Source organism: Myxocyprinus asiaticus, chromosome 36 (genome assembly GCF_019703515.2).
Source record: "Myxocyprinus asiaticus isolate MX2 ecotype Aquarium Trade chromosome 36, UBuf_Myxa_2, whole genome shotgun sequence".
Classification (NCBI taxonomy): domain Eukaryota; kingdom Metazoa; phylum Chordata; class Actinopteri; order Cypriniformes; family Catostomidae; genus Myxocyprinus; species Myxocyprinus asiaticus.
The window spans coordinates 3,623,767-3,637,240 of record NC_059379.1 but is presented as its reverse complement, the minus strand read 5'-3'; the positions used below and the strand labels follow the sequence as shown (position 1 = coordinate 3,637,240).

At 38.0% G+C, this 13,474-nt stretch overlaps 1 protein-coding gene across 1 annotated transcript in view; it reads right to left on the bottom strand.

Moving 5' to 3' along the window:
• Nucleotides 1-13,474, bottom strand: part of LOC127427334 (dedicator of cytokinesis protein 1-like) — a 321,969-nt gene that overhangs the window by 247,177 nt on the left and 61,318 nt on the right. The window contains exons 12-14 of the mRNA XM_051674887.1: nt 8,415-8,494; nt 1,696-1,821; nt 1,468-1,592 (exon numbers count right to left, since the gene is read on the bottom strand). Coding sequence (XP_051530847.1) covers nt 1,468-1,592; nt 1,696-1,821; nt 8,415-8,494 — 331 coding nt within the window. The remainder of the gene's footprint in view (nt 1-1,467; nt 1,593-1,695; nt 1,822-8,414; nt 8,495-13,474) is intronic.

Genomic DNA, 13,474 nt, shown 5'->3' with positions numbered 1-13,474 from the left:
GTAAAACACATGGAACAATTTTCAAAATAGCATGAAAACAGACTTTTTTATTTTTATTTATACAGAATGCATTTTACCACTCAACTCATTTACTGAACACCATTATTAGATAATTAAAGACTTTACACTCTTGTTTGGTGGATCAAATAAATACAGAATGCTTTTTAGTGTCTGACAGAGTTGACACAAATGATAGTAAGATGTAAGTTATAAAGTGAATAAATGTCCATTTTCAGTTTTTATAAAAACCTGTTCCCTTGCATGATTCATTAGCTGAGACCTTTGTCTATTATATCTATATATAAATATATCCATTTCAAATTAATTTTGTATTAAAAAATAAAAACTATGTTTGTCCCTTACCTCAAGAATCAGTGAAAATAAAAAAAATAAAATAAAAAAAATACCAATTTGTGTGAAAAGTTGCATTGAAAATGGTACACGCTGTCATGGACTCCAAAAGTTTATGGTAAACCTGATGATCCATGTTATCCCGACATGATTTGACAATGATCTAAAGTACATATTGTAATTCAATCTGATGTCCAGTCAGAGTTCAGAAAGCTAAATCAGATGAGAGGTGCTATATTAAATATTAAAGGGGACACTTTATCCTTCATTCTGGAAACCGTTTTCTTTTGTTCATTTCTTACCCTCGTACACACTGAGAATCTTCTATTCAATTCACACACGCAATCTCTCTCTCAGCTGGCTTGTCAAAACCCCACAAACACACATTCTACAAATGACAGGCACCAATTATGAGCAATAAGGGACCAGTCACCCAACAGCCTGAGGGCAGACATAGACTATGTGAGTGTGTGGGCAGTTAAAAGCAACAAACAAGAGTGGAAAGAAGGGAAAGAACATACAATACCACAATATAAAAAATCATTAAAGCAAAAAAGGAATGTAGAAGGAAGTAAAAGGTGCGTTCTTGTGCATGTTTGTTTAAAGGAATTGTCCGTGCTCAATACAAATGAAGGTTTATCAACAGCTTCTGTGCTATAATGGCGATTATCACAGTAAATCATTTCAACTCGTCCCTCAGTTTTTATTAAGCAAGTCACATTTTCAGTAACACAGTTAGAATGGATTTCTATGGGGCAGAAATCTAAAGCTTGTCATTTTGTTTAGCATTTACATGAATTATTTGGTAAAATCATGTTTATTAAGTTTTAAGATTGGACAAAACAAGTCTTGAGTTAACACACATATGTATGTTTTGCTTTACTTTTGAAATAGTGTATTTATTAAATATTTATTTATTTTGGTGCATTGACTTGCCCAATAAACCACCATTGCAAGTACATTCCTGTAAACACAACTTTAGCAAAGGGACAAAGCCGGAATTATTTTCTAGGATAAAACTATATGCCACAAATGCTGTCCATGCACCTTAACATGAACTTATTGAAACTTTAACATTCATTTGAACATGTGTCGCACACACATGGACTCTCATACCTCCAATTTCTTGCCATCTTCATCGTGTACAGACATGGTGACCTCCACGTTCTTAGGCGTCGTCTTGCTGCCTTTATCAAAATCCCCCTGGACGAGTGTCATGTAAATGTCATTCCGAACATCACCTACAAACACAGAAACAATGTCTTAGTGTCTCATGCTCACTGGCTTTCTTAAGGCAATTAAACAATTTATTTATTTATTTATTTATTTTCAGGTAATGTTTACCTGGCATGATGATTTCCGGGAAGCCCATTTTGCGAGCTATGGCAGTGGATCGGTCCACCAGGTGTGGGAAATCTTTTCGGATCTGATGAATGTCACCTGGAAGCAACTTCAGTGTAACCCACAAACCTAAAGACCAGAGGAATAAACAAGAAACACACACGTCAAAAAATGCATTCTTCACTGCTACACAGCACCATCAATGGAGTAGCATATCCGAATCCTCAGTATGCATAAAGCAGTAGGCGAGAAGTACCCTTGTACATCTGTCGAGATTCTGAAGTGTGCATCCGGTGAGAACTTTACTATGTCACGATGCTACGGGAGCTGAGGAGACGTCACATTCAAAATTTCTTAATTTAAACAAAAACAGAGGAGAACAGGAGGTAAAGACGCTGACTACCACCCCTGGAGTCGCGAGTTTGAATCCAGGGTGTGCTGAGTGACTCCAGCCAGGTCTCCTAAGCAACCAAATTGGCCCGGTTGCTAAGGAGGGTAGAGTCACATGGGGTAACCTCCTCGTGGTCGCTATAATGTGCGGTTCTCGCTCTCGGTGGGGCATGTTGAGAGTTGTGCATGGGTGCCGCAGAGAATTGCGTGGGCCTCCGAACGCACTACGTCTCCGCGGTAACACGTTCAACAAGCCACGTGATAAGATGCGCTGATTGATGGTCTCAGACACAGAGGCAACAGAGATTCGTCCTCCACCACCCGGATTGAGGCAAGTCACTACGCCACCACAAGGACCTAGAACGCATTGGGAATTGGGCATTCCAAATTGGGGAGAAATAAAAAATATTTATAAAAATCCAAAATTAAAAAAACGGAGGAGAACCACGAGTTGGGCGGTTCTTTCCAACTGTAAGTGTTATATACCAAGTTACTCTTTTATCAAAACAAGTGTTGATCATTTTCACAGTTGTAATTACTATGTCATAACGTCATGGGACACTGACCACATGAAATGTATTCATTCCACTCACACGAATACCTGAAGAATGTACTTTATCATTGTCAGAGAAGTGCGTTTTTCATTAAATGCAGTACAAATTCTGACAGTATGCAAATTTGGACTACAGTTTCCAAGAGGAACACATATAAATACCTACTTCCTATTTGTGCTTTACAGCTTACAGCAAATTCATTTTAAAATCTCTTTAACAGTCATATACAAAAATTAATTATAACGCTGCATTCGTTTAATTGCTGACAATATATACTGCGGGAAGAGATGTGAAGGTAAAGAGATTATTGAATTTGATTGAGCTGTGAATATTTTCACTGTAAATTTACAAGAGCATTTTTATATGCACACACCTTAAGCTCTAAACGAACAAATATTGAGAACAGACTTTGTGGGTGCATTTCATAAAACGGTAAAGAAATATTCAGGTCATATTGCACCTCAAAATGAAAAGAAAAAAATAAGACAAACAAATTCAAATTATATATATTTTTTTTTTTTTTTTTTTTTTGCATTGTGATATTTTTGTACAGTTAAGCACATTTTGCCCCCAATTCTCACTGCTGTAACAAAAAATGTATTATTACCATTGTACTGCAGAAAAAAAATATGATATATTAATATAAATATTATATATTCTCTCTCCTCTTTGTTCTTGTGATTTTAGGGTGAAATATGATCAGGCATTTCTTTTCTTTGTAAAATTCACCCCAGCAAGTAATTTATTTATTTATTTTTTTTTTTAAGGTCCTTTATACCCGTAATGCTTTGCACTGGCACCGTCAGGTCTCCGTCATAAATCTTCAGTTCATCAGTCTTAATGACTCAGTATCTATTACCCTTGTTACTGTTACTGATTAACCTTGATCATAAATAACCAGAGAGGTTACATCTGATTTTACAGAGAGATCGAGAAGAAAATAACCTTAATTTCAATGTCTTATATGACTATAAATCCAGGTTTTTCTTTCTTCTGTGTCGTCAAGTCAAATGGATTTGTATAGCGCTTTTCACAACAGGCGTTGTTTCAAAGCAGCTGTACATGAAATTATGCTATAACAGAAAATTAATGAATATAATGCCAATATTAGTTATTCATGTTTAGAACTATTAGTGGTTAAAATTTGTAAACTAAGTAAGTGTTGTGGGTCAATGATTAAACAATATGAACTATAAGTTTTAGTGTTAAAAGTCCTTGAAGTCATCCCAAATAAACTGAGGAAATACATGTAGATGCAGTGTGCCATGAATTTGGCTGATGAAGGCTTTTGTTAGTGGTTCATTCATGTTCTATGTAGTTTAAGAAAGTGTTGTCCCTCCTTTGACCAAGTTGATATATATATATATATATCATTCAGTGAGGAGCATCGCAGTCCGGCTGTAAGCTTATGGAAGGTAATTTTGGTGAACTCCATCCTGAGCCCATGATTCAGACAGTGGCTCATGAAGAATCCAATGTCTTTGAGTTTGCATCAATTCATTCTCTTTGAAGTCCATCTTAGTTGACTGAAGTTAAGTCTGGCTGGCACATGCTGCAGTTGGTCGTCATCATCACTCAGCGACACAGTGGGAGTCGGACATTAGGCAGGACCGGAGATGGATCTGTCAGGCTCTGGTAACCTCGGAATATAATCCAGCATAGCTAAGAATTGAGGAATAAATTAGGAGTATGCCTGGCTGAATAGATAAGTCTTTAGTCTAGACTTAAACTGAGAGAGTGTGTCTGAGTTCTAAAACTTCTAGGAAGACTATTTCATAGTTTAGGAGCCAAAAAATTATCTCCCTCCTTTTGTGGATTTTGATATTCTCGGTATTGTTAACAGGCCGGAGTTTTGCGATCGTAATGAGCATGATGGATTATAGCATAACAGAAGGTCACTTAAGTACTTTGGAGCTAGACCATTAAAAGCTTTGTAAGTAATTAACAGAATTTTTAAATTAATACGAAACTTAACAGGTAGCCATTGTAACGCAGATAAAAAGGGGCTGATATGATCTTATATTTTGGTTAGCACCCTTGCTGTATTTTGTACCAACTGCAGTTTATTTATTAAACATGCAAGACATCCACTTAGTAATGCATTACAATAATCTAGTCTTGAGGTCATGAACGCATGAATTAGTTTTTCGGCATCAGAAGCAGATAGCATGTGTCGTAACTTGCCAATATTTCTGAGGTGGAAGAATGCAGTTTTTCAAATATTGGAAATTTGTTTTTCAAAGGTTAGATTGCTATCAAATACGTATAACAGCTAAAGTTTTTGCTGTATGTGTTGACATTACAGTACATCCAACAAGTTTATATTTTAATGTCTTATTTTTTATTTTTTTTTAGGTTTTTGTTCCAATAATTAGTACTTCTCTTTTTACAGAATTGAGTAGATGGAAGTTTCTAGCCATCCACTCTTTGATATTATTTATACACTGTTAATTTGGAAAAATGTAAAATTTCATCAGGTTTCGGAGGAAAATAAAGTTGGGTATCGTCGGCATAAGTGAAAATTCCATGGTTCCTGATAATAGGGAGAAAATCAGAGGCCCTAAAACTGATCCCTGTGGCACTCCATACTTTAATTTGATCTGAAGGTTCCTCATTTACACAGACAAAGTGGTAGCGGTCAGAGAGATAGGACCTAAACAAAGCTAATGCCTATCCACAAATGCCAACATAATTATCAAGCCTATCCAAGAGAATGTCATGATCTATGGTGTCGAAGGCAGCACTAAGATCTAAAAGCACTAGAAGAGAAATGCAGCCACTATCAGATAAGAGCAAATTATTTGTAACTCTGATAAGTGCAGTCTCTGTACTATGATGGGGACTGAATCCTGACTAAAATTGTTCATACTGTATATACACTGTAGAGCTGTAGAAATGAACATAGTTGGGAGGACACTACCTTTTCTAGTATTTTCGACATAAATGGGAGATTTGAAATTGGTCTATAATTAGCCAATTCTCCTGGATCAAGCTGTGAATATTTTGTATTCTTCCACTTACGCTCCATTTTCTGAGCTGCACTCTTGAGAGCATGAGTGTGATCATTGTACCATGATGTGGGATTTTTGTCTTTAACTTTCTTTAATCGAAGGGGGGTGACACTATTTAGAGTGCTAGAGAAGACTGTATCCATATTTTCTGTGATAACATCAAGTTCTTCTGACGTTTTTGATGTAATGAGTATTTGAGACAAGTCTGGAAGATTATTAGTGAAGCTATCTTTAGTAGTTGAAAGAATAGTTCTACCTGAACGATAATGTTGCGTAGATAGAGTTACCTTTGCTAAGCACAGCACACAAGAGGCGAGGTAATGATCTGACATATCATTGCTCTGCGGCAGAATTTCTATATTATCAACATCAATTCCATATGACAAAATTAGATCTAGCGTATGATTTTGTCAGTGGGTTGAACCTGTCACATTTTGAGAGTTGAGAATATCGATAAATGCTAATCCTAGTGTATAATTTTCGTTAGCTATGTGGATGTTGAAGTCACCGATGATTAAAGCTCTATCCACAGCAACTACTAGATCTGACAAAAAATCAGCAAATTCTCAAAGGAATTCAGAATATGGCCCTGGTGGTCTATATACAGTTGCAAAAACAAAAGACAACAAAGATTTTTTTTTTATTATATCTGACGATGTCACATTTTGCATTATAAATTCAAAAGAATTAAATTTATATCCTGACATTTGAGTAATACTGAAAATGTTACCAAATATAGTAACATATGAAAATATGTCAATTATAGCAACATATCCTCCTCGACCTTTCAGACAAGGCTCATGTTTATAACAATAATCTGAGGGAATAGACTCATTTAAATGATGATCTGTAATAATTTCATTTACAATTAGTGATTTGGATGAAAGCGATCTAATGTTTAGTAGTCCTACCTTTATATTATGTTTATTTTTTTACAAGAGTGACATGAATAATTTTTTTTTCTAAATGACTTAATATGGGTTTTGTGTTTGGTAGTTCAGGGAACAGACATAGTCTCTATATGATATACAGGTGATTCATTCTTTATGTGTTGTAGATTATGTGACCTGTGTGATGTCTCAAGGCATCTAGCAGACATTCGGATTAGCCAGTTTGTCTGCTTTCTGACCTAGGCCCAGTTAGTCAAATACTATCACTATTAAGACTATGAGCCATATTACTAGAGAGGAGAGCGGCACCTTCCCTGGAGGGATGGAATCCGTCTCTCTTTAGCAGGTCAGGTCTTCCCCAAAAAATCTTACAATTGTCTATGAATCCAATGCTATTAAATAACAAGGGCACTTTTAACATGATTCTCAGTGGATGCATCATTGAGTGGGGAGAATCGATTGGAAATCCTAACAGGAACGGGAGAGATGTGTCGCTTTGCCCTACGAGTAAGCTGCCGAGACATCATCCAAACTCCCTGCTGTGCGGGATCTACAACTGGAACCAAAGTGTGTGTGTTGCTCGTTGTAATACCCACATCCGAAACAGTATCTACCGGCTTCTCTTTCTCACTGACCTTCACTAGTGTTCGGATGCATTTCTTTGGCTCATTAACCCTCTCAGTCAGCCTGACTAATTCCTTACATTTATCACATAAGAATCCCTCACTGCTGATGGAAGAAGCTATAGTAAACATGTGGCATGCAATGCACAAAGTGATAATATAAGTGGATGCCATGACTTACCACAATTGTTTGTTGTTGTGGTGGTGGTTTTTGATCGCTGTGAATCCCTCATGTAATTGTTGTTGTTGAGGTGGTTCCTGATCACCAGTGGTTTGAGATTAATGCAATGATCCGTGTAAAAAATGTGTGCGGTAAAGCACGCAGTTTAATCGCGATAATAGTGGAAAGGTGGGCGTGCATGGTACAATGCACATAGTTGTATTATTGGATTATGATCTGAGAGTAACAGATGCATATTAAACCGTATTCAGCCTAAATTGTGTTTTACTTTACACTTTTAACTAGGCTATAAATTCAAACTGTGGTTTAATACATTTTGAAAACTGCTAAACTGCAAAATACAAACAACTCACTCAAAAACATCTGTCTACATGATAGAAATCTTTATAAAAAAAATAAATAAATAAAAGAGAGAAAAATGATATTGTAAGTGTCAAAGACGGTCATGTTACTAAGTTAAAATCTGATGATATTCATCTGATATTTAAAAGAATGTTCCAGCCAGGTTACAAACAAGTTAAGCTCTATCAAGGCTCATTTTAAGGCATGATTTTCAAACGTGTTATTCATTTAAACCGAACAAAGAGGACCTCAAAACATCACAGCATCATTTTCTGTTACTGCATAATTTTCTGTAAAGCTGCTTTGAAACAATGTGTGTTGTGAAAAGCACTATACAAATAAAATTGACTTGACTAAAAAAGTTATTATTACTTTGAGTGTCTTTAGTTATTGTTAACCAGACAAGATGTCTTAAAAATGCAACACTCCTTCACGAGACGAAAAACAGCGAGACACACTGCGATATCCAAAAACGACAGTCTAGCGCATGTTTACATAGAAACAACAACTGAATCCCTTTAGACAACTTTACAGCTGAAATAAAGCATTTTTTGCACTGAAGAATACAGTATATATTTAACTAATAAAAAGTATATTTGTAATGGTAATCGACAGAATGCAGATTAGTACAAACACATAAAGCTTAACTTTTGAACCCAGAAAATTTCCTCTGAACAAATTAAGTTTAGGAAACGATCTAGGAGACGTTGTGTCGACCCAGTGACATTTACCTTGACCTTTGTGATTGACCTCTTTGGCAGCGATGACCTTGTTGATGACGGTCTGGAGGAAGTCATTCTCGCCTGCCACCCTGGGTGAAAAACGGGAGATGTTCAGCTGCCTGTGACGAATGGCGTCATCCAACGCTAGCCTGGAGTTCACACGCGACAGGCAACATGCCAACGGGAAGGAAAGAGAGGAAGAGAAAGAATAGTAGCCACAAAGAGCCAGATCAGGGTGGACAAGAGCAGAGGGAAAGAGAGAAGAGGTGGATGAAGGGAGAGAGAGAGAGGGGGGAAAACACCAAAGAGTGATACAAATACCATGACAGGGACAAAAGCCATTGTGTTAGCAAACAGTAATGCAGGATGGGTAACAGGAGAGACACAGAAAGATGCTGTAATTTCAGAAATGACCCCTTCATTTCACCCAAACACAGAAGCAGAATGCCCTACATCTATACAAACACATTAGCTCTGTTCCAAAATCTAGTGTACTGCCTACCTAGATGGCAATTTATCCCCTTAAACTATGAACCCGTCGGCAGGTCCATGGGCAGGAGGGTGGGGCGCTATGTGGCGAAATAAGTTTATGCTAAAAAAGTTAATGTCCCAGAGTACATAAGTCAGGCATATGTGGTATCGTTTGGAAGCTTAAAATCTGACCTTTTCAAAAATCTCATTACTTTTGCATGTTACATAAAATAAAAAAATAAGGCCTGAAATCACCCGTGTCGCATATACACGCCACCTGGAGGTAATGTGGTATAAATATTAACATGAATATAAAACTATTTCACATGGCACTTAAATAGACAAGTCACATATCAAATGAAAGCTCTCATTCTAAGGAATGCGCAATACATTTATTTTGTTGCCATAATACCACAGTTCAAAAGAATTTTAAAATAATCACAAAGTGAAATATTATTTCTTTATGACTACAAATACAAACATCTCTTTTATCTGATCACCACCGATCACTGCTGCTGTAAGCCGCAAGTAGTCAGGAACATTATATATGCTTTTACCTTAGGCAAGTAATTTTTACTTGCCTGTGAGCTTGCATAGCTGAATAATCCAATGCTACATCATAGATGTCCAGAACAAAATATGCAGTTCAGCAGGAAATGCATCCAAAACAAATGGTCAGAAAAATCTGTTAGCATCATAGTTATGCAACTAAATTATGCTGCATAAAACACATTTTTGCATCCACTACATGGACGTTGTGCTGTTTTTTGTTTTTTTTTCACAACACCACATTCTGTATGAACGGCCCCGAAGGCTTCATTTTCTTTTGAAAACACATTAATTTCACTACGTTTAGGCCTCTCATTCACACTAGAATGCCGTTTTCCTCTACCAAAAACGCAAACGCTCTCCATTAACTGTCGCAGAACACCTCGCCCCTCCCTCTCGTTATCGTTGTGCCACCTCTGAGGGTCATCCTTTAGCCAGACTCACACTGGGAGTGGGCAGGAGAGAGGAGAGGTGCAGTTTAATAATCCTTGTTTGAGCAGAAGATGATGAGGCGCACCCTATGTGAATATAGCCTCATCACCGTTGCTATTAAAACATAGAGTGCGCCTCTCCTTGGGAAACCGGTTTCTACCTCCTTGTCTGCACACGCTGGCGTCCTCGCAGGTCCAGGAACAGAGCTGGGAGGGTCCGGCGTGAATTAGATGTGACACCGGGGAATGGAGCACACGTTACGGTTGATGGGCCAGTATGCCGGGCCGCCATAAATGTACAGTAATTTCAAATTAGATGATTACAACACACTCCAAAAAAGTTGGGACAGTCAAGTGTTTACCACTGTGAAACATCACTATTTCTTCTAATAACACTTATTAAGCATTTGGGCACTGAAGACACAAGTTTGTTAAGTTTAGAGAGTGGAATTTTCCCCCATTCATCCATTATGTTGGTCTTTAGCTGCACAATTGTACGGGGTCTTCATTGCTGGATGGTGTGCTTAATAATGTGCCACACATTCTCAATTGGAAACCAGTCAGGACTGCGGGCAGACCAATCTAGCACCCACACTCTCTGCCTACACAGCCATGCACTTGTAATCCAGGCAGTATGTGGTTTGAAGTTGTCCTGCTGGAAAATGCAGGGACGTCCCTGGAAAAGATGGTGCTGGATGACCGTATATGCTGCTCCAAAATGTGTACATATCTGTCTGCATTCATGGTGTTCTCGCTGATGTGCGAGTTTCCCATGCCATGGGCACTGACACACCCCTGGCCCATACAGACACTGGCTTTTGGACCTGACACTAATGACAGCTTGGATGGTCCTTTTCTTCTTTGGCCTGGATAACACGACGGCTGTGTTTTTTAAAAACTTTTTTGACTTTCAAAGACACTTCGGACCAAAAAACACAGTTCCACTGTTCTACTTTCCATCTAAGATGAGACCGAGCACAGAGAAGTCGGCAGCGCTTCTGGACAGTGTTGATGTATGGCTTCTGCTTTGCATAGTAAAGTCTTAACTTGCATCTGTGGATGCAGCGGCGAATGGTGTTGACTAACAAGGTTTACTAAAGTTATCCAAGCCCATGTTCATGATATCGATTACAGATGAAAGATGTTTTTTACGACAGTGATGTCTGAGGGATCAGAGATCACTTGCATTCACAAGTGGTTTCGTCTTGCCCATTACACACCAAGATTTGACTAGATTCCTTGAATCTTTTAACTATATTGTGCACTGTAGAGGGTGAAATGCCCAAAATCCTTCCAATTTGTCTTTGGGGAACATTGTTCTCAAAGTGCTGGATTGTTTGCAGAAGCATCTGTTGGCAAATTGACAAGTCTTGAACGATCCTTGCTCTTGAAGGACTAGGCTATATTTTGAAGCTGCTTATACAGTATACAGTACTATGACACAATTGCCTCACCTGTTTAACATCTCCTTTTTCACAATGCCTTATTTTAACTCATCAAATTGTTTTTAGTCTTAAATTACCTGTCTCAACTTTTTTGAAGCGTGTTGCAATCATCTGATTGGAAATTACTGTACATGTTCAAAAAAACAATAAAATTCACAAGGTAAAACATCATATGTGTAGTTGTGGTTCTTTCAATATAGCAAAGGAAGAATATAATTTACAAATTTCTCCTTTTTGATTTTATTAGCATTATTCATACTGTCCCAACTATTTTTTGGAATTGGGGTTGTATTTAAAATAAATGCCTTTCTGAGGCCACAGCCACTGTTGTCTGTCTCTTTCTCACCCTGCCACATACAGCATACTTTGGAAAATGATTATGTTAGGAAACGGATTAGTGTGGATGTGTCCTAAGATATCTCATTTGGCCAAATTGTAAGGCTGCATTGCATGTATCATTCACATAGAAGGCAATAACAGAATGGCAGCAAAAGTTGTAAAATATTGATTATAAATATAAAAATAGTTTATTCAATACTAAAAGGTTAAGATAAAACAGCCAAATCTAATTACAAATGTACTATTTTACCAAATATTTTACCTAAGAGTGCTTTCTTAGGGGGCGCTAACACTGAAGGTTTTTTGGTGTCCGTCTGCACTGTTTAGTAATTGTTTTACAACTTGTGCTGAACAAACGTCTTTGACTGTTGCACCATGTCTCACGTTTTTTTGCGCATCTCAAACATCTCTGTTTTAGTTTGGCTTTTCTTTTTCCATTTGCCAATTACTTTTCTTTCTCCATTTGACAATCAAGTTTAAAAAAATGCCACTGGACAGTTGACTCATGAGAGCAACCACTGAACTTTCGACTCAGTTCTAAGACACACCCTCTCTCCCACGTGCCTGTCATTGGACAGTTATTTATAGAGGTATGAGCCATTTACTCGCACTATGAAGCCAGCACATAAGAAATGGATGCAAAGCGTATCAGAAAGTTAATGGTCACTTGTCACCGCTGCTGTTAAATGTCAAGTGTGGTCCTCCTCGAGTGTGCACAATGGAAGGGAGCCATTAGAAAGTAGATGCCTTTGTAAACAGTAAGGTAGCTCACTAGGTTTAGGAACAGAGCTGATCACACACAAGGTGCTACAAAGCACAGACATCTCTAAAATGTTTGTGAAAATGCCCATTTTAATTGGCCCACACTTTGCAATGAAAAACTTTGATTTTTCTAAGAGTGATCAACATGGACTGTGAGAGTAGCAAAGCAGAGAAAGATTATAGTGTAAACGTATTTAGTGTGATAGAGAGAATAAGTGAATGAATGACCTGAAGTGAGTGAGTCTCAAAAGAAGTATGTGCTTGTCTAGTGATTTCTCCATAGAACGAATGCACACACCATTGAAATGCCAGCAGAAATCAGAGGAACAATCATGCAGACACAAACGCATAAAATGTGAACACCAATAAACAAGAGGATCCCCAGGGTGAATCATATACATTAAGATCTATTTCATAAAACTTCTATGGATTCAAACCAGTGTATCTACAGGAGTTATAATTAGCAGGAGATTTTGAAAGTGGCAGGTTACGAAAGCTCTCTCTGCTCAGCACTGAGGGTGGCGGCAGTTAATGAGCTTAATTAAGTCAACTGGGAGCAGAAAGGACCCTGAAGTTAATCAGGTGTCAAGCCCTAGAAAACTCACTAGAGAGTCTACAGGAAAGCACTTATGTCCAACTGATGAGAAGAACATGTGGCTAAATCATTATCCTGTCCATAATTCCGTTCTGGAAAAAAATGCAAAAAATCTACAAGTAGGATTTCAGTTTTTTGTCTGCCCTGGTGAGTTTTTTTTTATTTTTTATTATTTTCCCCTTTTCTCCCCAATTTGGAATGCCCAATTCCCACTACTTATTTGGTCCTCGTGGTGAAGCGGTTGCTCACCTCAATCCAGGTGAGGGAGGACAAGTCTCAGTTGCCTCCGCTTCTGAGACAATCAATCCGCACATCTTATCACGTGGCTCGTTGTGCATGACACCGCGGAGACTCACAGCATGTGGAGACTCATGCTACTCTCCGCGATCCACACACAACTTACCACATGCCCCATTGAGAGCGAGAACCACTAATCACGACCACGAGGAGGTTACCCCATGTGGCACTACCCTCCCT